Below are 23,318 nucleotides of genomic sequence, written 5' to 3' on the forward strand. Positions count from 1 at the left end.
CCTCACCCCTCAGTGGGAGGCAGCACTGTGGGAACTGTGTGGCTTTCCTTCGTGTTTCCTGGGCCCTGCAGAAGCCCCTGCCTCCCCTCTGGCCTGGACATTCCCCCTTCCTAACAGGAGAGGGCCCCAGACTTCGTGCAAGCCGCAGCTCCCCCGGCTGACAGCGCGCTTTCTGGCTGAGAGAATGAGCTTCTGCAAACAGAAAAACCTTCCCATTCTCCAAGCTGCTGCTGGCTGGCAGGCATACAAGCTCCCGGTCTCTGCCCCTCAGACCGCCTGTCCGCCCAGCCCATTCTTTGCCCGGGGTGGGGGAGGGAGGCGAGGGCCAAGAGGAGTGGGTGTTTGTCATTCCTCTCAGGGAGGAAACCCTTGGAGCTGCTCCCAGTCTCATGGTCTGGGCCGCCTCCGAGGATGCCCTAAATGCCCGCTTTGTGTCCCCACTCCCGAGGGTGGGCTGCTGCCAAGCAGGAGGCACCCACCCCCTCTGGCAGGGAGCTAGCACATTCCTCCCCCTGCTGCAGCTACTGGGCCTGGACGTGGGCCGGGTGCTGAGCGGGCCTCCTAGGAGTGGGTGTGGACCCCTCTCTGGGGCTGCTCTCAGCCCAGGCTCTTTGCCCAGGACCGAGGTGGGGAGAGTGGGGAGGCTCCCCAGCAGGTGGGAGGAGAAACTGCTTCAGCTCTCCCATCTCCTCCTTTCACCGAGGGCCAGAGTGGAGTGTCAGCTGGCTGGGGTCATATAGAGGTTGCCCTTGGGGGCAGTGTTAGCCAGAGGCAGTGGCACAGAGTGACACCCCCACCAGGAATTGATGGCCCCAATTCCAATGGGCCCAGTGGCCTCTTTTGAGCAGGCATGCACCCTGGAAGGGTCTCTTTGTCCTTTGTCGGCCACACCCACATGTCTGGGTAGCACTACTATCAGCTGCAGACCTTCTGGCTGGAGGGTCACTTCCCAGTGATGTGACCTGGAGCTGAAAGCTGCTCTGAGCCTTGGTTTTTCCTCTGGTGACCTGGAGAGGCTGACGCCTGGTACCCTCCGTCATGTTATGAGACACACGTGGAAGAAAAGCAGCAAATGTGCCCCTTGAGCTGTAGGTACCGTCTGCACAGAAAGGACGAATGTTGCTGATTTGTCGGTCTTTCTGTTTCCTAGCTCTCCGGCAGGGCTGCAGAGAGAAGGGCTTGTTGGGGACAGGGAGGAGTCAGACGAGGCTCCGCCTCTTCTCTTAGACAGCTGGGCCCAGCAGAGGCGGTGGTATTATTCTCACTGGCACGGGAGCTGTTGACCAGCTTTCCACTGGGCATCTATTCCTCACAGCCTTGCACGTCTCAGTACCACCCTGCGGAGGCCTGAGCAGAGCCAGGCTGGACTGGGACTCAAAGGGCTCCTGCATTCACTCCTGAGGTTGCCCCAGGGAGCCCCATGCTGCAAATACCTGGGTGTCTCCTTGGAAGAAAGTGAGCAAAGCCAAGGCCGGGAAAAAGGCACCTTAATGCCCGCATGGGTTGCTGTGAGGAGCAGCTGCTCACCAGCCTCCATTACCCTATCTTTGGAAATTCCCAGATGCCTGCCTCCCATCATCAGACTTTGCCTCATGCGGACAAACTCTGAAGTGAGAGTTTGGGTTTGTTGTTGGACTTGACCCTGATGAGTTCAGCCCAGGACTCTTTTTGCCTGGGATACCCCAATGTTGACTCTCTAACCTGATCAAATAAGACTCGGGCAGGGGAAGGCAGGTACCTAGGAAGGATTGGGGCCGAGCCCACATTCGGGCACAAGGCCAGTTGGCTGGAGCCAGGCTGGGAGCAAGCAGGTGGGGAAGAGAGCTTGGGCAATTGCCTGCAACATCACAGAGCAGTCACACCTGCCTTCCCTCGTGGCTGCTGGGTACCAGGTGGTGGGCATGTCAGGCTGCATACAGGGCTGAGACTGGGGCTCCCCCTGGGGCCAGGCTTCGTGTCTCAGCTGAGTGGAGAAAGGCTGTCAGCAGGTGAGAGCAGATGGAGGAACACTGGAGGGCAGAGGAAGGTAGTCTAGGAAGAGATGGCCCACGGGGCAAAGCTGGGGTGCAGTTGTGTCAGCCTGCTGCACTGAGGGGATGCTCCCTAGCTCATTAGGCCATTCACAGCAGGGAAGTGGGGACTCCTCACGATCTGTCAGGCAGGGATGGTGGATCAGACCGTGTGTGTGTCCTGACTGGCTCTCACACAGGAGACAGGGAGGAAACCTCCCAGCGGGTCATGTCTTAGAAGGGTGGATGAGCCAGCTGACCTTCAGCCCAGCCTCGGAGGGATAGCACCCACAAAAGTGGCCAAAGTCTGGCCCTGAGCCCCAGTATTACACCCATTCCCACTCTGTCCCACTGCCTCCTGGCCGGTCCCTCAGCCTGCCCAGGCCAGGGATCTACTTGTAAGGGATTTAAATCTTCCCTGGTCATTTATTTGTCAGCTTCACTAATTAAGCAGTGTTAATTTCATTTACTGAAAATGGAAATTCATCCACCTCATTTCTCCCCGTTCATCCTCCACACACAAAATCCATCACTCCTCAGCTGCAGGCTGCGTAAAATTTACAGGACTAATTATGTTGTCAGGTCTCTTTGTAAATACAGTCCATAAAGGCCACTGTGCTCGCCGGGTTGTAGTGCAAGGGCATTCCTGTTGTTAGTTTAATTACTGGTTAGTTATTTAGGTTCTCAAATGTTTGCCTCATTTTCCCTAAATCAAATTAAATGTCCCGCTTGATGTATTCTGTCTCCAAGGCCTTGCTCTTATTTCCCACACTATTTAAATATCCCAACTCCTAATTGGGTGAGAGCTCTAGGAAAAGCCCAGATGCTGGAAGGCAGGATCCAGCCTGGCACCACAGTCTCAGGGTCACACTGGCAGTTTGGAACCCTGTAACACTGATGTCCCTTCTTGGGGGCAGCCCTGGGCTCGTCCCCTGCCTTTGGAGACTGAAAATCCTAACCCAAGGGACAGTCTGTGCCTGGAGTCCAAGAGGGCAGGGCTGGGATGTGGGAAACTGAAGAAGGGTTTCCTTATTGTCAGCAGGAGAGCTGGGGGTCATTAGCTTCCATCCCCCTGATTTCTAGAGGGACTGCTTCCAAATCACCCTAGCAAATGTATCATCTATGGCCTGTTGGGCTGCCCCCCGCCACAGACCTGCTAGCCCCACATCGCCCCACTGTGAGACCAGAGAAGGAGAAAGTGATCGAGAAACCCACAACTTAAACGTAACTGGATAGGGAGTCTTGTAGGTCAGAAGCAAAAGGTCCCTACCACATGTGTCAGGCCGCAGACAGGACGTGGCAAAAACCTTCACTGCTGGGGGAGGAGGAGCCTACCATTTATAGGGAAATTGACATCAGGTTGGCTCATCAGTCGCCAGGGAAACCAGCGCTGGGTGGGGGGCAAGCACTTAGGTAGCTGTTGAGTAAGCCCTGTGATTAGGAGGATTGGAAAGTCATGTGAGCAGGTGGAGGTGAAGCAGGGGCTGGTTGACTGGGGGATGTGCAGGGAGCAAGAGAACAACCATGTTGAGTGACCTCTCCCTCTGATTCCTGAAAGTAGAGTTTGGGTCACACTTCCCCGTGACCTAGTTAGTTTCCTATATCTGCAGTAACAAATTACCACGAACATAAGGGCTTTGTTGTTGTTCAGTCGCTACATCATGCCCAACTCTTTGTGACCCCATGGACTGCAGCGCACCAGGCTTCCCTGTCCTCACTATCTCCCAGAGTTTGCTCAAACTCATGTCCATTGAACCAGTGATGCCATCCAACCATCTCATCGTCTGTTGTCTCCTTCTCTTGTCATCAGTCTTTCCCAGCATCAGGGTCTGTTCCTATGAGTCAGCTCTTTGCATCAGGTGGCCAAAGTATTGGCCTTCCATGGAAGGCCATTCAGTGGCCTTCCAATGACTATTCAGGGTTAATTCCTTCAGGATTGACTGATTTGAACATAACAGCTCAAAACAACACAAATCTATTGTCTTACAGTTCTGGAGGTCGACGTCTAAAATGGGTTTTGCTGAGCAAAAATCAGGTGTCAGCAGGGCTTTGTTCCTTTTGGAGGTTTGGAGGGCCATCCATTTCCTTGTCTCTCTTAGCTTCAAGGCTGCCTGTATTCCATGGCTTGTGGCCTCTTTCCAGCTAGCAAGTGCCTCATTCTGACGTCGGCTTCTGGTGTCAGTGCTCTGACCTGCCTGCCTCCCCCCTTCCCTTATAAGGACCCCTGTGATTACACTGGCTCTACCCAGATAATCCAGGATAATCTTCCCATCTCAAGGCCTTAACTTAATCACATCTACAAAATCCCTTTTGCTGTGCAAAGTAACATATTTATGGGCTCTGGGGATTAGGACATGGACATGGGGGGAGGGCATTATTCTGCCCACCACAGCCCCTCTGAGTGCCTCTTACATGACTTAATAAGGGAATCATCAAACAGCTGCTGCCTTGGGCTCAAGCCCTGGGCCGGATTCGTCAGGGAGCTGCAGGAAGAGAGGAGGAGGCCTGCTGGCTGTCGCTGGCTTGGCAACCTTGTCTCTGCAGCTTGGCACCTACTTCTCTCTGACCACTGGCCTGGCTTAAGCCGGATGCCCCAACATGCCCTCTGCCTGCTCTGCACTCCCTAAATCCTAAGCAGAATCCCAGGCTTCTCCTGACCGCCAGGACTCTCCAGAGCTGCCCCCTACTATCTAGAGCTCTGGGCAGGGGTGGAGTAGTGGCGCTGCCTGGGCCCCAGGAGAGGGTGCTGAGGGGAGTGAGAGCTTCAGTCGATTGTGGAATGAAGCCATCCTTCCCCTGAGACAATGGCTTTCTGAGAATGGCCAGATCATACTCTATTAGGGATTTGAATCTCCTCACCCAAATCTCCTGAATCATTGAAGGCTAGAGTCAGAGAGGCGGTAGAGATTATCCAGCAAAGCAGGGTTAGCAGGAGGCAGCTCTCCCTCTGAGACAGGAAGTCTTCTGGGCCATGCCAGGCCACGCTCCATCCTTTGGTGGCAGGCTAAGGAAAAATCTGCTCGTAATAGTAATACACCTGTAATAATAGAGTATGGGTAGAGGAATTCCAGGGGGTAGGTGGGCACTCATAGTGGAGAAGCCGAATGGTCTAGAAGGCTTCTTGGAGAAGGCAAAATTACAAAGTGAAGCTAAGGCCAGACCAGTGGCCCTCCCTCTCCCCGTCTTGGAGTCACAGGCCAGACGGTTTATCACCTCTCCCTTCTCCCTTCCTCACTCTCTCCCTTTCCCCCTTCCTCTGTTCCTCTTTCCCTGCCACCCAGCCAACAGAGATTCACTGAAATCCCATGGCCCAGAGGAACCTGAAATTCCTTCACGAGCCCCAGACGTCAGGGCTCCTGCCTCTTTATATAATGGAGTGTGGAACTGGGGGCTTCTATCTGTGTCGCTGGACCTTCCAGTCCTGCGCTGGGGAGCCAGGTAGTTTGTGGGATTCAGGATCAAGTACCCCAGAGCCCAGGGCTCTGTGAGCCTTGAACGTGATGGGATTCTACCATTCACTGGGAACTGAGGCACTGGGAGTGACCTTGATGTCAATGTCTTACTGGGACTTCTGGTGACCTGGTCAGTGGCATCATACTGGGAATGATGGCAGGCTGGGCAGTGATGTCACCAGGACTGCTGGTAGCCTCAGCGATGATGTCACATGGAGACCACTGGTGGTCTGAGTAGTGATGTCACGTTAGGACTTTTGGAAGACAGGATGATGCTCTCCTGTAGCACTGTTGCAAATTGGGGCCCTGACATCACCCTGGGTACACTTACAGGATAGAATAGTGAGGGTTCATAGGGGTCCAGAGTCAGGGACAAGAACATCATAGATAATATGGAGAGGAAGCCCTAGCTGAATGAGAGTTTTTCTGTTTTCCTGGTGTGGTTTGGTAGACAAAGCCCTGAATTGGCATTCAGGAAACACATGGTCTAACCATGATTAGAAGCTGTGATCTTTATGTCAGGACGGCTTGTTTGGTTGAAAGTAACAGAGACCACTTGAGCCAGGTTAAGAACGGGAGGCTTACCGTCAGGATGTGTGTGGCCTGGGAGCGCTGGCAGGATCTAAGGCTTTAGTGTGGCTGGTTGCTTACTCTCTGTGTCCCTGCCTTATGAAATCCATGCTTCTCTCTGCCAGAACTTTCCTCTCATCACAAGTGGCTGCCCTGGCCTTTACACATCCACTTGTCCAGATTCTGGAGGGATTATTTGCTTTGCCAGACACCCCATTGCCCCCAGAAGTCCAGTGCCCCCTTGTTCTCCTTTCTCTACTTTCATGTAAAATTTGGATTCGCGCTGTTACCTTGAGCAGGGTAACTAACAGGATATTGGGTGTGATAAGCATCAAGTGATGGGCCTAATGTACTCAGGCACATCGTTTCTACCCCCAGGCCTCAGTTTGAAGTGAAAGTGTTAGTCGCTCAGTCATGTCTGACTCTGCAACCCCATGGACTGTAGCCTGCCAGGCTCCTCTGTCCATGGGATTTCCCAGGCAAGAATACTGGAGTGGGCAGCCATTCCCTTCTCCAGGGGATCGTCCTGACCCAGGGATGGAACCCAGGTCTCCTGCATTGTAGGCAGATTCTTCTTTACTCTCTGAGACCAGGGTTTCAGTTTATCCACCTATATAATCTGGGGGCCATAGTTCAGCATCTGGTGGTTCTGGGAGCAGGTCAGAGATGTTCACACTGCAGAGTTACTGAGCCAACCTAGGGTTTCCAACCCTCCTTTCCTGGTTCCACTGGCTGTGAAGGTTCTGTGCACATTTGTGGCAGGGCAGGGGCTGCTGGAAGTGTGTCTAGAAAAAGCGAGTCATTGCTGCTGTCCCTCAAGGGACCAGATCCCTGGGGTATAGTGAGAGCAAATGTGGGGATCACGCCTGCCTTTGACCCTTGGGGCAGCAAGGAGAGCATCCAAATCCTTAGCCTGAGCATCTGTCACCCAACTGCCCACCTTTTCATTCACCCTCCTGCCTGCCCACTCCTCCCATCAGTCTTGCTTGGCATCCAGGCCACAGGGCGTCCAGGGCGTCGACAGCTCACCTCTGGCATGGCAGTTCAGAGTCTGATTGCTTGGCAAGGGCTTGCCCATTCAGCCTCAGGGGTCTGGCTCCCTGTCACCACACCAGGAGCCGCCAAGGGCAGGCCCATGTCTCCAGAGGGCTGTGCCTGTCCCTGCCAGGCTCAGCCCAGAGGGAGGCCCCAGTCACGATTTGGGTAATGAACAAAAGGAGCTACGAGGGACTGTTCCACTGCCCAGTTCAGTTCCCTTCATGGTCTGATTGGGAAAGACACCCCCTCAGCCAACTGTAGAACTCTCCCCGAATTGAACAGTCAGCTCTCGGGGCTTACCCTGGACCCTGTGAGGTGAGGTACTGCCAGCTCCCATCCCTACCTCGAGGCCAGTCCCCTACTGGCTCGGCGACATGCCAGGTGCAGGGTGACCAGCCTGGCCTCCTCACTTTCCCCAGAACAGAAGCCCTTTCCTTCCTGAACCATGGTGTGCCTCCCTGTGGTTCAGGCTGGTCCCTGGTACCTTCCACTCCAGGGGCTGCCACTCCTTACATAGGAAGCCACCTGTGCCCATGACTGGGGAGGGGTTCTGTTGACAAGTAGCCACAGCAAGGGAAAATGGGCTTCCCTGCAGGCAGCTGCGCTGGTGGGCGTGCCAGCTTGCTCACTGCAGGCCACCCTGGCTCCCAGGAAGCGTCAGCTCTGTCTGCAGCAGGCCCGGGCTGAGGGTACCTGGGGCGGTGGTAGTTAGCTCATGCCCAGAGCCCAGGGAGCCCAGCCCAGTCACTCGCTCCCCCAAAAAAGGGGCAGCCTTAGGAATAAGACAGAATGACTCAGCAAAACTTACCAAGTTGGGGCTGCCTCCCTTTCTTTCTCACCCACAGGCTCCACACCTCAGGACTGGCCATTTTGTTGGGAGGGCCTGGTCTGCAGTTGTGGGGGTCAGAGGAGCTAGCCCTGGGGGCCCAGGGGAGAGCCCTTGTGTCAGCTAAAAGGCTGCCTTAGCATAGGGCCCCCAAGAGGGGGGCAGGGGGTTGTTCTAGACATCCACCTCGCCAGCTCTGGCTCCTCTGAGCTTGGGAAGGGTCCTGGGCTGGTGGCAGGAGAGCCAGAACTGAGGGCAGGGGCTGTGTTCTGTTCAGTGACTGCATGATCATGATGGGCGCTGGGTGAGCAGAGAACGAAAGACTGGTGTCACCCCCTCGCCAGGGGTGGGCAGGGAGAAGGACTTCTGCTGAGCGGCCCGCTGTCAACCACCAAACACTGTGCCCAGGCCAGAGGGACAGATAACATGGTGGCCTACCGAAGCCCCGCTGGCTGACCTGGGACTTCTCGAATCTAGGAGCAAGCATAGAGCTGGGCTTCCTGGGTAGCTCAAACGGTAAAGAATCCGCCTGCAATGCAGGAGACCTCGGTCAGGAAGATCCCCTGGAAGAGGGCATGGCAACCCATTCCAGTATTCTTGCCTGGAGAATCCTACGGACAGAGGACTAGCAGGGCTAAACGCTACAGTCCATGGTGTCACACAGAGTCAGACACGACTGAGCAACTGACACTTTCACTTTAGAGCTAGGGCTCGGCTGCAACTGGGGGCTGTGGGGCCGGAGGGTATGGGAAGATGCCCACAGGTGGCCAGTGTGAGACCACACAGACAATTCCATGTTAGTCCAGACGGAACCCCTGTCCTTGGCTGAGGATGAGGGGTACACAGCCACTATCCCAGCACCTAAGCACAATAGATGGGCTGGGCATCTAGGGATACTGCTCTGTCCCAAGCCCACCCACATCCTTCACGTAACAACTCTTTGAGCTGGCAACCCCCTTTCCTGTACCCCCAGGGAGACTAAGGAGAATGACTGTCCACCCCTCAAGTACACCTGGTCACCTGGTCTGTTGCACCCACTGCTGAACCCGAAGGAAGGGGTGGGCCAAGTCTCATGGTTCCATTTCGCAGACGGAGAAGATGAAGACCAGAGAGGACCCCCCCCTCATCTTCCCACACTCCCTGTGGGAGACAGAGGGGGGCAGGGCTTGTCGGCCCTGTCGGGGAGGGGCTGGGACTTGGACCCTCCAACCACCGCCGCCTCTTCCCTGGGACAGATGACTTCATGAAGCAGAGCCGTGGCATGCTGCTCTTGTACAGCATGAAGAACCCCAGCTTCCCCGAATACATCTTCAGCAGTGAGAGCGGCATCATGTGCCTGGACATGCACGTGGACCACCCCTACCTGGTGGTGGTGGGCCACTACGATGGCAACGTGGCCATTTACAGCCTGAAGAAGCCCCACTCCCAGCCCTCCTTCCGCAGCTCAGCCAAATCTGGCAAGCACACGGACCCCGTGTGGCAGGTCAGCCTCGGAACCGAGTGGGAGGAGTGGGTGTGGCTGGGCGGCAGCGGGTGGGCCTGGGAGCCACGGGAGGAAGGGACCTTGGGGAGGAGAGGGCCACAGACTAGGAGTTGGGGATGACAGCTACCGGCTTAGAGGCCAAGGAGCTGGGCGTGAGAAGGGCAGAGACGAGTGTCAGGAGGCAAGAGGGTCTGCTGTAAGGGTGGTGGTCTCCTGCCCATCCATCTGCTAAGGACCTCGGATCTCTGAGGAGTGCTGCTCAATGACTCAGATTCGGTGGCTGGATGGCTTCGGGCGTGATGGGCCTCCGCTGAGTATGTTAAGGGCTCCAGGGGTCTACGAAAAGTGAAAGTGTTAGTCGCTCAGTTATGTCCGATTCTTTGTGACCCCCATGGACTATAGCCCCCCAGGCTACTCTGTTCATGGGATTCTCCAGGCAATGGCCATGCCCTTCTCCAGGGGATCTTCCTGACCCAGGGATCAAACCCAATTCTCCTGCATTGCGAGCAGATTCTTTACCGTCTGAGCTACCCAGGAAGCCAAGGGTCTATGGTCTTCCTCAACTGCCCACAGGGACTCTGTTCTACCATCTGGGCTAGATTTGAGGGATCTCCCAGAGAAGGGTAGGTGCTGCTGGTTCTCTGCCTTCCAGGTGGGGCTGTAAGACCTGGCAAGTGGGGGCTGTGAGTACCCAGCTTCTCCAGATAAGCATGGAATGGGACCATTGTGGTTGCTGGGGCTGGATTTCACCCTGACTTTGCGTCTCCCACCTTACTGTGCTGGGAGTGGGTTTCACAGTTTCGTTCTCAGAACCTCTTAGCTCTGGCTTCACAGCCCTTCCTCACTGCGTTCCAAAGATGTCCCTTCTTCTGAGCCTGGGCACCCTTACCCCGTGGTCTGGCCTGGGAGAATCTAAGCACACATTTCTGTCTCAAGTTGCCCAAGGCCTCTGGGGGGCTCAGACAGTGCTGGGGTCTGTCTTCTCATTGTCCTCTGTTCCCTGCCCTGACAGGGTCTGCCGGCAGGCTCTGCACCCCTGCCTGTCTGGCCCTGAACTTCCTGAGTCACATGGATGCCCAGGCCCTGGCTTTTGGCCCCCAGACAGGCCTGAGCAGAAGGAGGGTTGCCCAGGCACAGGGGAAGTGGGGACCTCTCAGCTTCATCCTTTACCCGGATCTGGGGCACAGGAAGGAGGCACCTCCTCCCATGAAATACCCTCCCCTCAACCAAGGCCAGAGTCAGAACTGCAGCTTCAGGGGTTCTTTCCTCTGGAAAGCCTACCTCCCGAGTCATCACGTCCAGGCACACGGGGCTCCAGACATGGGGAGGATGTCTGCAGAGACATTAAAGTCCAGGGAGAGAAAAGACTTGCTTTGATCAAACTAAACCAGCATCAGACCTGCCCTTGCTTTGCCAGCTCAAACACACAGCCCAGGGCCAAGCGCAGAGAATCTGAGGGTGGCCTGACTCTCCTCAAGCCCAGGAGAGGGCGAGAGGCCAAGGCCAACCAGCCTACTCCCTCTCTGCTCTGTTCTCAGAATCAAATAGCAAGTTGGAGAGAGAAGTGGGGCTCACAGGAGACCGCTCCCCCTTGCCTGGATGGGTGCCAGGGAGACTGGATAGGGTGGCCTTCTGTTCTCCCACAGTCCTTGCAGGAGAACAGGGCTGCTGCCTTTGCAAAACCGAAGACTCTGAGTTCTTGGCTAGAATCAGGGCTTGTGACGTGGGAGGGGCCTGCCCGTCTCTGTCTCCTTTAACGACTTCCTCCTGTTCTCTTCCTTCGCTTGCTCTCATTCCCTCCCTGCTTCCTCATCCTCTCTTCATTCATCCATTCATTCAGCAACTCCTGCCTGTTCACTCCTCTGGAGGCTGGTGATGCTCAAGGATTTGGTCTCCAGAGTTCCTGGCAGGGACACACAGCAGCCAAGGTTGAGCAGATAGGACGTGTGCTAATTGCCAAGGAGGGCTGAGGATTGTCCAAAGTGCTGGGGGATGAGAAGCAGGGACTGGAAGGCCAAGGATGTCTTCCTAGAGGAAGAAGCACCTGAGCAGGATTGTGAAGCCTAAGGAAGCATGCACTGATGAAGACGGCTGCAAAGGGGCCACATGCACCGGAAAGACACGGGCACAAGCAGAAGGGCCTGCTGGGAAATGAAGCAACACAGGGAGCACAGTGTGCAGGACAGGGAGGAGCAGCGGGACCTGAGAAGGGCCTAAGTGCCCAGTCCTGGGTGTGCTTCTCCAGCAAGGCGGAAGCTCGGATTCTACACGTCAGTGGTCTCAAATGAAGTGTTGGTGCATGCGTGCCAAGTTGCTTCAGTCGTGTCTGACTCTTCATAACCCCATGGACTATAAAGCCTGCCATGCCCCTCTGTTCATGGGATTCTCCATGCAAGAATACTAGAGTGGGTTGCCATTTCCCCCTCCAGAGGATCTCCCTGACCCAGGAATCGAACCCACGTCCCATACGTCTCCTGCATTGGCAGGCGAGTTCTTTACCACTAATGCCACCTGGGAAGCCTAGTGTTAGTGAAGTACAGAAGCTCAATGTATTAGAAAGATGAGAGTGGGGCTGCTCTGTTAAGATCAGGGTCCTGATTGCTTGAGGGTCCCCTGTCATCACTCCCCACATCCCCTGAGCAACTTTCCCAAGGCTTCAAGAGCTCCTCCCAGCATAATTTGAAAATCACTGTCCAACCATCAGAGGATCTGGGGGCAAAGAAATCCCACAGTCATGCAGTGTCCTGGAGATATCTTCCAGCCGCAGTGTGAGAGAGCTTAAGACTGAGCCACAACAGGGGCATTGGAGATGAAAGTGAGAAAATAGGGTTGAGAGCTGTTGAGGAATAAAATTAAGAGAAGGAAGTGACTGGCTGGCTATGGGGGAAGGGAAAGTTGGTGACGGCACCTGAAACTCTGGTTTGGGACAAGCTGTAGGATGCCACAGAATTCTGGACAGAAGTTAATACAAGAAGCCAGAAGAGGCGTCCTACAGGCAGTTGGTTGTATATCTGGGAGCCTGAAAAAGAGCCGGGGCTCGTGAAGGTGTCAGAGACATCAAAGTCTTAGGTCCTTCTTCAAGGGAGAAATGTCTTGGGAGAAATCAGAGAGATTGTTTTTGATCGCAAAAGCCAGGCTGGGGGCCGAAGGACTTTGTTCTGTTGGTAACAGGGAGCCATGGAAAGTTTTGGAGCCAGGGTCTCCAAAGGGGACAGGGTTCCGGTCCCACGGCACAGGCTGCCTCCCATCTGGGTAGCGTAGCCCTGTTCAGGCCTGGCTGGGAAGCCCCAACCAGCAGCACTCTGCAGAATATGTGTGTGTGTGTGTGTGTGTGTGTGTGTGTGTGTATCCTCTGCTACACTGGGGTAGGAGGCAGGAAGGATATGAGCAGACCCTGGGGTCAAACACGCCTGCCCTGATAAGAGAACACGGAAGAGAAGGAATCAGTGGTGCAGGCCTCTGACTCCTCCCTACCGCCTGCTTCCTGGGCACTCGTTCATCCTCTCAATCCCACTTCCACCTGCCCCCTCTGTGCCCTCTTTATTTCTACCTTCCCACCTCCACTCCAGGAACATGTGTGCAACTTGCACACACACACACATACACACACACCTGCAAATACATGCACCACCCCCGACTGGGCATCAGGCTGCTAAGTGGGGTGTGAAATACAATTTCCATGCGCGCCAGCGGCCACTCATTAAACACTTCCCTTTGCAGCTCCCCTGTGCCTCTTACTGTCTGGCCTTTGACACCCCCATCCGCTCCCCCCTTTAAAGGGACTACCTTTACGCAGAAGAGGGAGCTGTCTCGGCATCAAGACTGCTCTGACTTGTGCCTCACAGGCTGTGTGGTGTTCTAGGCCTCTTGGCAAAAGCACAAAAGAGCAGTCTGCCCAGACAGGCCCAGGCAGGACGAGGTCTGCCCTCCTGCAGCTCTGACAGCCAGGTCTGGAGGGGGGTCCCCTGGAGAAGAAATCCCCTCCACGCTCCCACCCCACGTATACTGCTCAAGAGCCAGGTTACAACTGTGGTTACAGACAGCACCCCTGGGTTCCCGTCCGCCCTCACTGGGCCTCTCCTTCTGACAGGGGAAGGATGGTGGTCCCAGCGCAGGAGGCCTGGAGGCTGGAAAGCTCTGGGCACCCAGCCCCGCCCCAGCCCTCCCGGACACAGCTCTGCTGGGCCTCCACATCTGGCAACAGAAACTTGAGCCTCAAGCGTGTCATCTTCATAAGACAACAGCTCTGTCTCCAAAACACTTTCCCATATGTTTGCTTCCAGCCCGGAGAATATGGGTGGGGAAGAATTATTAACCCCAATTTGCAGTTGGAGAAGTGTAGCTTATATCTGAGATGCTGGGAGCAAGATTTTAGAAGCAGGAGCTAGTGGTGAAGTGAAGGTGGGAACAGAAGAAAGGCTACCTGGAGAAAAACCAAGCCTGGATGGGGAGGGAAGCAAGCAGGAAAAAAAGAACCTTGGCACCTTGATTCCTACGATGGTGGCTATTACTTATTGAACACTTAATATCTGCAGTGTTCTGACCTAAGAGCTTCACATTCATTATTTCATTTATTCCTTACAACAAACTCATGCTATTATGGTTTCTGTTTTAGAAATGAGGAAGCTGGTTGATGGGCTCTCGACATAAGGAGGTCGAACGCAGAGCCACTGCTTTCTAACAACTTGTTACAAAAATAGCTTCCTATTCTGTATTGGGGTTTGGGAGCTCCCCATCCCCTTCCCCATCTCACCCCCTTACTCCCCTCCACCTCAGATCGTAAAGATTCTGCCTGCAGTGCAGGAGACCTGGGTTTGATCCCTGCATCGGGAAGATCCCCTGGAGAAGGGAATGGCAATCCACCCCAGTATTCTTGCACGGAGAAGCCACATGGACAGAGGAGGCTGGTGGGCTACAGATCCTGGGGTTGAAAAGAGTCAGACACAGCTGACCAAACCCCACCACATATGCCCCACCCCCCATTCCCAACCAGAAGAAGGGCTTGTTCTACATCCAAATGGATTCCCAGGAGTTTTTCTCAGGGAGCAAATAGGGACTTACAGATGGAGGTGTCTGAAAGTTAAGGTTACAATGGACACCCTCTTTCCCTTTGTAAACAGTATTTTTATACTTCATCCTAACCATCTCAGGTTTTATACATGGAATCCCACAAATTGGGGTTTTCTGTTCCTCCCCCCATGTGGGTGAGAGTGGGGAAAAGGTACGTATTTAAAGAAAATAAAATTTAACAACAGTTTCTCTAAACAAACAAACAAAAAACAGGGCTCCTAGCTGCCAACGCAGAGAGGAACCAGGTACCTCCACTGCTGAGCCGGGAGACTTGGGGCAGTGCCCCACTGGCACATTGCCTCAGGATGCTCGGGGAAGGGGGGCGGTGAGTGAAGAGGGAGGGCAGGACCATCATGGGACCCTAGGAAATGGGCTCCCAGAACTGGCTTCTGGGCCTCAGAAGGGTCCTTGAGTGAGCCCTGCTCAGCTCGCAGCCCTAACCCGACACCCTCGCAGGGCCCCAGAGCTCACAGTGTGGATGTTGCAGGTCAGGTGGCAGAAGGATGACATGGACCATAACCTCAACTTCTTCTCTGTGTCATCGGACGGCAGGATCGTGTCTTGGACGCTCGTGAAGGTGCGTGTTTCCCAGGAAGGGTCGTGCAGGGGTGAAGATGGGGAGTGGTGGGAGCCAGATGGCAGGGGACTCCAACCCTGCCATCCAGCCCCACCGGTGCGCCTCCCCCTCCCTGTGTGACCACAGAGTGAGCTGGTTCACACTGACGTCATCAAGCTGAAGGTGGAGGGCAGCACCACGGAAGGTCTCGAGGGCTTGCAGATACACACAGTGGGTAAGAGCCCCTGCACCTCATCTCCGGCCTGGCCACATCCCCCCGGGCCCAGGAGGTCTGGTCCTCCCTCTTTCTGCACACCCCACTTCCCCTCCTGCCGGGTAGGAGAAGGTAAGGAGAAAGCCTGGTCCTGAGCAGTCTGCAGACCCTCCCTGTTTATGCAGATCAGGCCCCTGTTTACCCAGATCCCATCCCTGTTTACTCAATTCCTCCCCTGTTTATGCAGACCGTATCCCTGTTTGCAGACCCTTTCCCTGTTTACCCTGACCCCGACCCTGTTTAACTCAATCCCCACCTTGTTTATCCAGGCCCCATTCCTGTCTGCAGAAGCCCTGGCCCGTTTGCAGAGTTCCAACTGCCGGGCTCTAGCAGCAGCCCTGGGACCCAGTTTCTGTTTGCCCGGCTGGCTCCGGCCCTCATAGTACCCAGACTCAGGCTTTCCCAGGGGAGGGCCTACTGGGTAGAGGTGGATGCTGGAGGCCTCCTTCCCTTCCAGAACTGGCCTAAAGCGGTTCCCTCTTCTCCCAAAGGCTGCGGCACTGCCTTTGACTTCCACAGAGAGATCGACTACCTGTTTCTGGTGGGCACAGAGGAGGGAAAAATCTACAAGGTGAGGTAGTGCTGTGCCGATGCCAGCTTCTTACAGGGCCACTAGACCTGGGAGGTTGTCATTCTCAACAGACCATATTCGGATGGATCTCGGGGCTCATCAGTACTAGAAGGCTTTCTGGGGAAAGAGAATGCATTGCTTTCTTTTTTAAAAAAATGTATTTATTTCTAATTGAAGGATAATTGCATTACAGTATTGTGTTGGTTTCTGCCAAACATCAACATGAACCAGCCATAGGTATACATACATATGTCCCCTCCCAGAATGCATTTGTTGACCTGCTTGGGTGTCAGGAAGAGGGACTGACTGCAGGAAAGGAGATGAAGAATCTAGAGGGTGACTTTAGCCCAGCTCAGCATCTTTCCCTCACGTCCTGCTCCCTGCCTGGGGGTGAAGGAGGTAGAGCTGGGCACGGGGGGTTGCGGGGGAAGAGGTGGGGCTTGGAACATCCTGAAAAGACTTCCTAGAGGAGATCTGAACTTGAGCTGAGCTTTGAAGGCTGGGTAACAAGAAAACCTACCTCTGAACAACGGGTTCATCCCAGCTGGTGGTGGGATGGAACTTGGTGGCCCGCTTCTGCCAGGTCTCAGAGTTAGTAGGTGAACATCCTTCTGAACCTTCATCCATCCAGAAATAGCTCCGCTGCAAGCTTTTCTTAGGCTCAGAAACTCAGAATGTTAATTACAGGCAGCCTCCCGGGAGCCCCTGAGGCCCAGGCAGAGCCGATCTGAATGCAAAAGATGTCCCCACCCCCCTTCTCCACCCCTGCTTGTGGCTGCGGGAGACAGGAAGAGACCAGTCAGTCACTCAGTCTCCTGGAGGGAGGAAGCAAAGGGCACAGTGGCCAGGGCAGGAAACCAAATGAGAAATCAGGAGACTGGGACCTGTTCCTGGCTCTGCACTTGCTTTTCTGGGAGCAAATGAAAGTGAAAGTGTTAGTCACTCAGTCATGTCTGACTCTTTGCGATCGACTCCATGGATTGTAGCCCACCAGGCTCCTCTATCCATGGGATTCTCCAGACAAGAATACTGGAGTGGGTTGCCATGCCTTTCTCCAGGGGATCTTCCCAATGCAGGGACTGAACCCAGGTCTCTCACATTGCAGGCGGATTCTTTACCATGTGAGACACCAGGGAAGCCCCTACCTGAGAAAGGTGGGATGTTTACCACCGCTGCAAGGATTCTGTCTGTGGACTGCTGGTGGATCCAGGGCTCTGTCTGCCTGTCCACAGGCCTTGGCGTGGACACAAACTAGACCATACCGCCACCAGAACCCCTAGACCTGCTCTGCCTGGGCTCAGGATTGTACTGTGCTTAGTCGTTCAGTTGTGTCTGACTCTTTGTGACCCCCTGGGCTGTAACCCTGCCAGGTTTCTCTATCCATGGGATTCTCCAGACAAGAATACTGGAGTGGGTTGCCATGCCTTTCTCCAGGGGATCTTCCCAATGCAGGGATTGAACCCAGGTCTCCCACATTGTAGGCGGATTCTTTACCATGTGAGACACCAGGGAAGCCCCGAAATACTGGAGTGGTTGGCCTATCCCTTCTGTAGTGGATCTTCCTGACCCAGGAATTGAACCAGGGTTTCCTGCATTGCAGGCAGGATCTTTATCAGCTGAGCTACCAGGGAAGCCTCAGGGAGGAAAGGCAGTTTCTGCCTGGCCTGGAATCCTCTGGGCAGACTTCTTTCACCCTCCAGGCTCCCCTGCCCACCCAAACCTCAGTCCCTTAAGCCCCTCCTTTCTCTCTGGTTGCTTTGAGGGTGAGAAGAACAGCCAAGAGCTTGGCCCCAGCTCAGCTGGGACAGTGAGGCAGGGCGGGGACAGAAGAGGAATCTCAGGATCTGACCCTCCGGAGCCCCCTGGGGAAGTGGTGGCTGACCGTGCTCACTCATGCTTCCCCACCCCCACCCCAGTGCTCCAAATCCTACTCCAGCCAGTTCCTTGACACCTACGACGCCCACAACATGGCCGTGGATGCTGTGTCCTGGAACCCCTACCATACCAAGGTCTTCATGTCCTGCAGCTCCGACTGGACAGTGAAGATATGGGACCACACCATCAAGTGAGGGGCCTGCCCTCCCTCAGGCTGCACCCTGGGCGGGGACCGGTAGGGTTCTGGCACCATGAGCCCTCTGTTCTCTCAGCTTTCCGCTCTTCCCCACTGCAGGACCCCGATGTTCATCTATGACCTCAATTCAGCTGTGGGAGACGTGGCCTGGGCACCATACTCGTCCACTGTGTTCGCAGCAGTCACCACCAACGGGAAGGTAAGTGCCCCTTTCCTGACCCTGCTGACCCCCTACTGAAGACAAGATGAGCCATCTCAGCTGTCCCTCCTGGAGGGACCACCCCAGGCCCAGGGCAGCTGGGGGAAGGCGGAACATAGGACGCTCTGTGTCCTCAAGGGCCAGGCCACTTGGGGCCCTGTCAAAAGAGGGGTCATTCAGGGACTTCCCTGGTGGTCCAGTGGTTAAGAATCCAAAGCGGGGGGATACAGGTTTGATCCCTGGTCCTGGAAGATTCCACATGCATGGGGCAACCAAGTCCATGGGCCACAACTGTTGAACCCACATGCTGCAACTGCTGAAGCCCACATGCCTAGAGCCTGAGAGCCTCAGCAAGAGAAGCCACTGCAGTGAGAGGCCCAGCTAGAGGAAACCCACGTGCCGGTAGAAGACCAGCACAGCCAAAAGTAAAAAAGAGAGGGATCTGTCATCCCATGAGGCCTGGAGGAGAGAGTGGAGCTGTTCACCTTGAAGGAGAGAGCAAGATGTGAAATAGGATCCCATGAGGAGGAGCTGTCTTCTCTGAGGGCCCTGGGGAGCGAGCTACAGGGTGGGGGTGCCAGCTTGATGTAAAGAGAAACTTATACACCAGAGTCAATCTGTGGTCGAAATAGCATCTGAAAGGTAGTGAGGTCCCCATCACTGGGAATGTGCAAGCTGAGTCTGAGCGGGCAGCTGGGAAGGGTCTGTGCAACAATAAGAACTGGTGAAAGCTCAAAAACAACTTGTGGGGAAATTTTTTTGGGGGGAAAGTTTTTATGCAACATAATTTACTTATGGACTTTGATGTAAGCTGAGAGGCACCTGCCAGGAAAGAATAGAGTGTATTAAGGCATCACCCTTAAGTCAGTCATTTATTTGCTGAACAAATGTCTAACCAAGGGCCAACTGTGGCTCCCAACTCCAGGCCAGGGCCTGGTGATTCAGGTGATGCACCGAGCTTATGTTCCAGTGAAGGGAAAGAAATAGAATACAACAACCAAACCCCCAATAGAGTTAAGTGCTAGGCAGAGATCAAAAGAGGATGACATGTGTACACCAGTGTTCACAGCCGCATTATTCATAACAGCCAAAAAAGTGGAAACAACCCAAATGTCTGTAACTGATGAATGAGTAAACAATAAGTACTCCATCCATAAGAAGTATTACTCAGCACTAACAGGGAATGTACTACTGATACATGCTATATCATGGATGAACACTGAAAGCATGCTTAGTTTAAGAAGCCAGTCTCAGAGACTTCCCTGGATGTCCGGTGTTTAAGACTTCGCCTTCCAATGCAGGAGGTATAGGTTTGATCCCTGGTTGGGGAGCTGAGATCCCATATGCCTCTTGGCCAAAAAACCAAAACAGAAAACAGAAGGAATATTGTAACATCTTCAATAAAATCTTTAAACATAGTCCACATCAAAAAAATCTTTTAAAAAATTAAGAAGCCAGTCACAAAAGACCAAACACTTTCTGATTCCATTTATGCAGGTCTAGAATAGGCAAGGAGAAGGCAGTGGCATCCCACTCCAGTACTCTTACCTGGAAAATCCCATGGACGGAGGAACCTGGTGGGCTGCAGTCCGTGGAGTCGCCAAGAGTCGGACAGGACTGAGCGACTTCACTTTCACTTTTCACTTTCATGCATTGGAGAAGGAAATGGCAACCCACTCCAGTGTTCTTGCCTGGAGAATCCCAGGGACAGGGGAGCCTGGTGGGCTGCCATCCATGGGGTCACACAGAGTCGGACATGACTGAAGCGACTTAGCAGCAGCAGCAGCAGAATAGGCAAATTTACAGAAATAAAGTAGATTTGTGGTTACCTAGGGAAAGAGGGGTTGGGAGAAAGTGGGTATGACTGGTAATAGGCATAAGGGTTCTTTTTGGGGTGATGAAAATGTTCTATACTTGGTTGTGGTGATGGTTACATAACTGTGAATATACTAAAAAACAGGAATTATATACTTTAAATGGGTAAATTTTATAGTATATTAATTATATCTCCACAAAGCTGTTATGGGGCTTCCCTGATAGCTCAGATGGTAAAGAATCCATCTGCAATGCAGGAGACCTGGTTTCCATCCCTGGGTCAGAAAGATCCCCTGGAATGGCTACCCATTTGTGCCAGGAAAATCCCATAGACAGAGAGTCTGGCGGGCTACAGTCCATGGGGTTGCAAAAAGTCGGACATGACTGAGTGACTAACACTTTCATTTTCAAAGCTGTTATATCTTTAAAAATAGAATGATGCACAAGGAAAGGACTGGGTGGTCTCTTAGATAAAGTGGTCAGGGAAATCTTTAAAGAGGTGACATTCAAGTAGAGAGCTGGGTCACACAAAAGGGTCAGGTGAAGATGAGTGAGGCCTTCCAGACAAAGGAACTGCTAGTGCAAATGCCCTGAGGGGAGAATCAGCTGGAAAGGTTTAAGGAACAGGAAGTTAGGGTGGCCGGGATCTAGTAGGCAAAGGGCTGAGAGCCTGAGGTGAGAGCAAATGGTGCAGAATCGAGAGAAAGAATCAGAATTTTTATGTAGCATGCCCAGGGAGACTATTGGAGGATTCCAGATTTTTAAAAGGTAAGCTACACAGAGGATGGATAAGAGAAGGGTGGGGGAGATGAAGCAGGAAGACCAGTTAGGATGCTGCATAGTCTAGGCAAAACTTGCTAATGGTTTGGACTCACAATGCAGTAAAAATAAGATCCAACACTCGTTCAGCACCTATATGGCAAGCACTGTCGAAGTACCTGACATATATTCATTTGGTAGAAACTCTGGCTCTGCCACTTACCGGCAAGTTAGGCTTAAGAGCCTCCATCTCCTCATTTATAAAATGTGGAAAATAACAGAACCTACCTGATAGAGTGGCTGTGACTACTGTAATTAGATGAGGCAACCAGGTAACATGCTTGTCCAGAGTCTAGTACATCATACTGTAGAAGTTGCTCAGCTGTGTCTGACACTTTGCAACCCCATGGACTGTAGCCCACCAGGCTCCTCTGTCCATGGAATTCTGCAGGCAAGAATACTGGAGAGGTGGCCATTCCCTTCTCCAGGGGATCTTTCCAACCTAGGGATTGAACCCAGGTCTCCTGCACTGCAGGCAGATTCTTTACCATCTGAGCCGCCAGGAAAGCTGTAAGTGCTCCATAAATGGCAGCTGCTATTACTGTTAATTCTATAGAGACTTAAATTTTCTCCTAAACATTTTATTGTCATTCCCTCAACCACAGGAAAAACAAACAGAGACACAAATCGCCTCTCCTACTGCCTCCAACTCCAGTGTGCTAGGCTTCTGTGTTTCCCAAGAAAGTCCAGGGGCAGGTCCTCTGGTTGTGGGGAGCGGGGACAGGGACCCCATTTCCCTGATTGTGCTGACACCTACCTCTTCACAGACGCACGTGTTTGACTTGTCCATCAACAAGTACGAGGCCATCTGCAACCAGCCCGTGGTGGCCAAAAAGAAGAACAAGCTCACCCACGTGCAGTTCAATCCCATCCACCCCATCATCATTGTGGGCGATGACCGAGGGCACGTCACCTGCCTCAAGCTCTCACCCAACTTGCGCAAGATGCCGAAGGTACAGTCTTGGGGAATTTGGGCTGCCAAGAAAGTCTCCAGGATGGCGGGATGGTGGGGAGGGGGTGGTTGGTGAGAGAAAGGGGAGGAGCCAGGGGATAGCCCCAGGTTTCTGGCTTTGGAGGCCCAGGGTAAGGGTGATGTCATTGTCCAAGTGAGAAGCATAGAAGTAGGTTTATAGGGGGACAGATGGGTTCTGACACGCTGAATCTGAGCCCCAGGTGGAGACAACAGGTAAGCAGGTGACTAGAGTCCAAAGTCTGGGGGCAGTACATGGGCATCATTGGCTTGCTTGGTGTTATCCAGGCAGGGTCTTGGGGCTTAGTTTCCAGTCACTCGCTGGGCTTGCACAGAGCTTCAACGCCAATGGTCCCTGAACTGGGAGCTGTGGGTTCACACAGGAAGCAGGAAATGAGCCGTGAGGAGGGTAACTAGGTCAGTAGCTAGGCAGTCCTCCTTTAGAGCTCTGGTTCCTTTCTGGGATCTAGAATGATCCAGAGATCCTGACCAGAGCCCAAGGGCTCTGAATACAGGCCACAGAGCCCAGAGCCATGACCTCAAAGTCTAGATCTCAGAGTCCCGATTCAGACTTAAGAACCCAGACTTTAGAATCCAGAGCCCAAGGGTCCAAATTAAAAATCCAAAACCCTAGATCTCAGTCCTGTCCATTTGGATGCTAGGAGAGAATTTGCTCCCTGCTAGGTTCTGGACCAAGGTCAGAGCTGAGCTGGGGCTGAGCCACGTTGCCCTGATGACTGTACCCCCTGGGTTGCCATTTGATGCCTTTACTTGCAGTTTGAGGAAACAGCAGGGCCCTCTTTCAGCTGCTGACACCTGCCCCCATGTGCCACCACCAAGACAGGTGCCACTGCACTAACCCTCTCATGCCAGCCTGGCCTATTCCCCACCATGGCCAGGAAGGCAAGGGCTAGGATTTTGGCTGGGCCTGTAATTGTAGCCAGCTGGGGGAGGGGGTGGACTTGGCTATAAATACTCAGAAGGCTGCTGAGTGCCTGCAGCTGTGGCCCAGAGGCTGTGGGGTGGGGTGGGGTGGGGGGTTGGGGTGGGCGTGGTCTGAAACTCTGCTAAGCCCTGCTAGTTGGCCTCCAGGAGCTAGAGGAAGGCAGTACAATTTGTGGAACAGATAAAATCTGTTCTTGATTTAGTGAGGAGCATGACCCAGGCTTAGGCTGGTAGAGTTGGATAGCCCCGTGGGAGGGATGGTGGTGACCCCTCCGGGCTGGGGGACAGCCATCACACGTTGAAGGGAGTAGATGTGGCGGGAGGCCTGCCTTGCCCACTCTGACCCAGGGAGGCAAGGATCTCCCAGTCTCAACTCCTCAGAGCAAGGGTCAGCATCAGTATCTCTGAGGACCTGAGGACATAGGTACCTGGGAGTCAGAGAACCTGAGCAGGTGACAGCTGGGGGCTAGTTCTTCCATGGACTGGCAGTTCCTCTGAAACTGTCACCTGACTCTATCAGCAGCCAAGTGACTCAGGCCAGAGGAAGTCCTGTGGGCATCCCTCCTGCCCCCCTTTGCAGGCTGCAGTCTCCCTGATCTCCCCAAGAGGGCTGGGCCACAGAGGCCTGACTGCTCAGCCCAAGGAGCGTC

At 53.9% G+C, this 23,318-nt stretch overlaps 1 protein-coding gene across 3 annotated transcripts in view; it reads left to right on the forward strand.

The window, feature by feature from the left end:
• Positions 1 to 23,318, forward strand: part of LOC120866428 (dynein intermediate chain 1, axonemal) — a 68,896-nt gene that overhangs the window by 43,774 nt on the left and 1,804 nt on the right. Inside the window, exons 13-19 of one of the 3 annotated variants that reach the window (XM_040244165.1) lie at positions 9,131 to 9,378; positions 14,936 to 15,025; positions 15,152 to 15,239; positions 15,770 to 15,849; positions 17,766 to 17,914; positions 18,020 to 18,119; positions 21,521 to 21,706. In XM_040244165.1, the coding sequence (XP_040100099.1) occupies positions 9,131 to 9,378; positions 14,936 to 15,025; positions 15,152 to 15,239; positions 15,770 to 15,849; positions 17,766 to 17,914; positions 18,020 to 18,119; positions 21,521 to 21,706 (941 nt within the window). Of the gene's footprint in view, positions 1 to 9,130; positions 9,379 to 14,935; positions 15,026 to 15,151; positions 15,240 to 15,769; positions 15,850 to 16,112; positions 16,249 to 17,765; positions 17,915 to 17,996; positions 18,120 to 21,520; positions 21,707 to 23,318 lie in introns of those variants that run through there. The other 2 variants (XM_040244159.1, XM_040244175.1) reach the window with 2 other exon arrangements.

Source organism: Oryx dammah, unplaced genomic scaffold (assembly GCF_014754425.2).
Source record: "Oryx dammah isolate SB20612 unplaced genomic scaffold, SCBI_Odam_1.1 HiC_scaffold_1, whole genome shotgun sequence".
Taxonomy (NCBI): Eukaryota; Metazoa; Chordata; class Mammalia; order Artiodactyla; family Bovidae; genus Oryx; species Oryx dammah.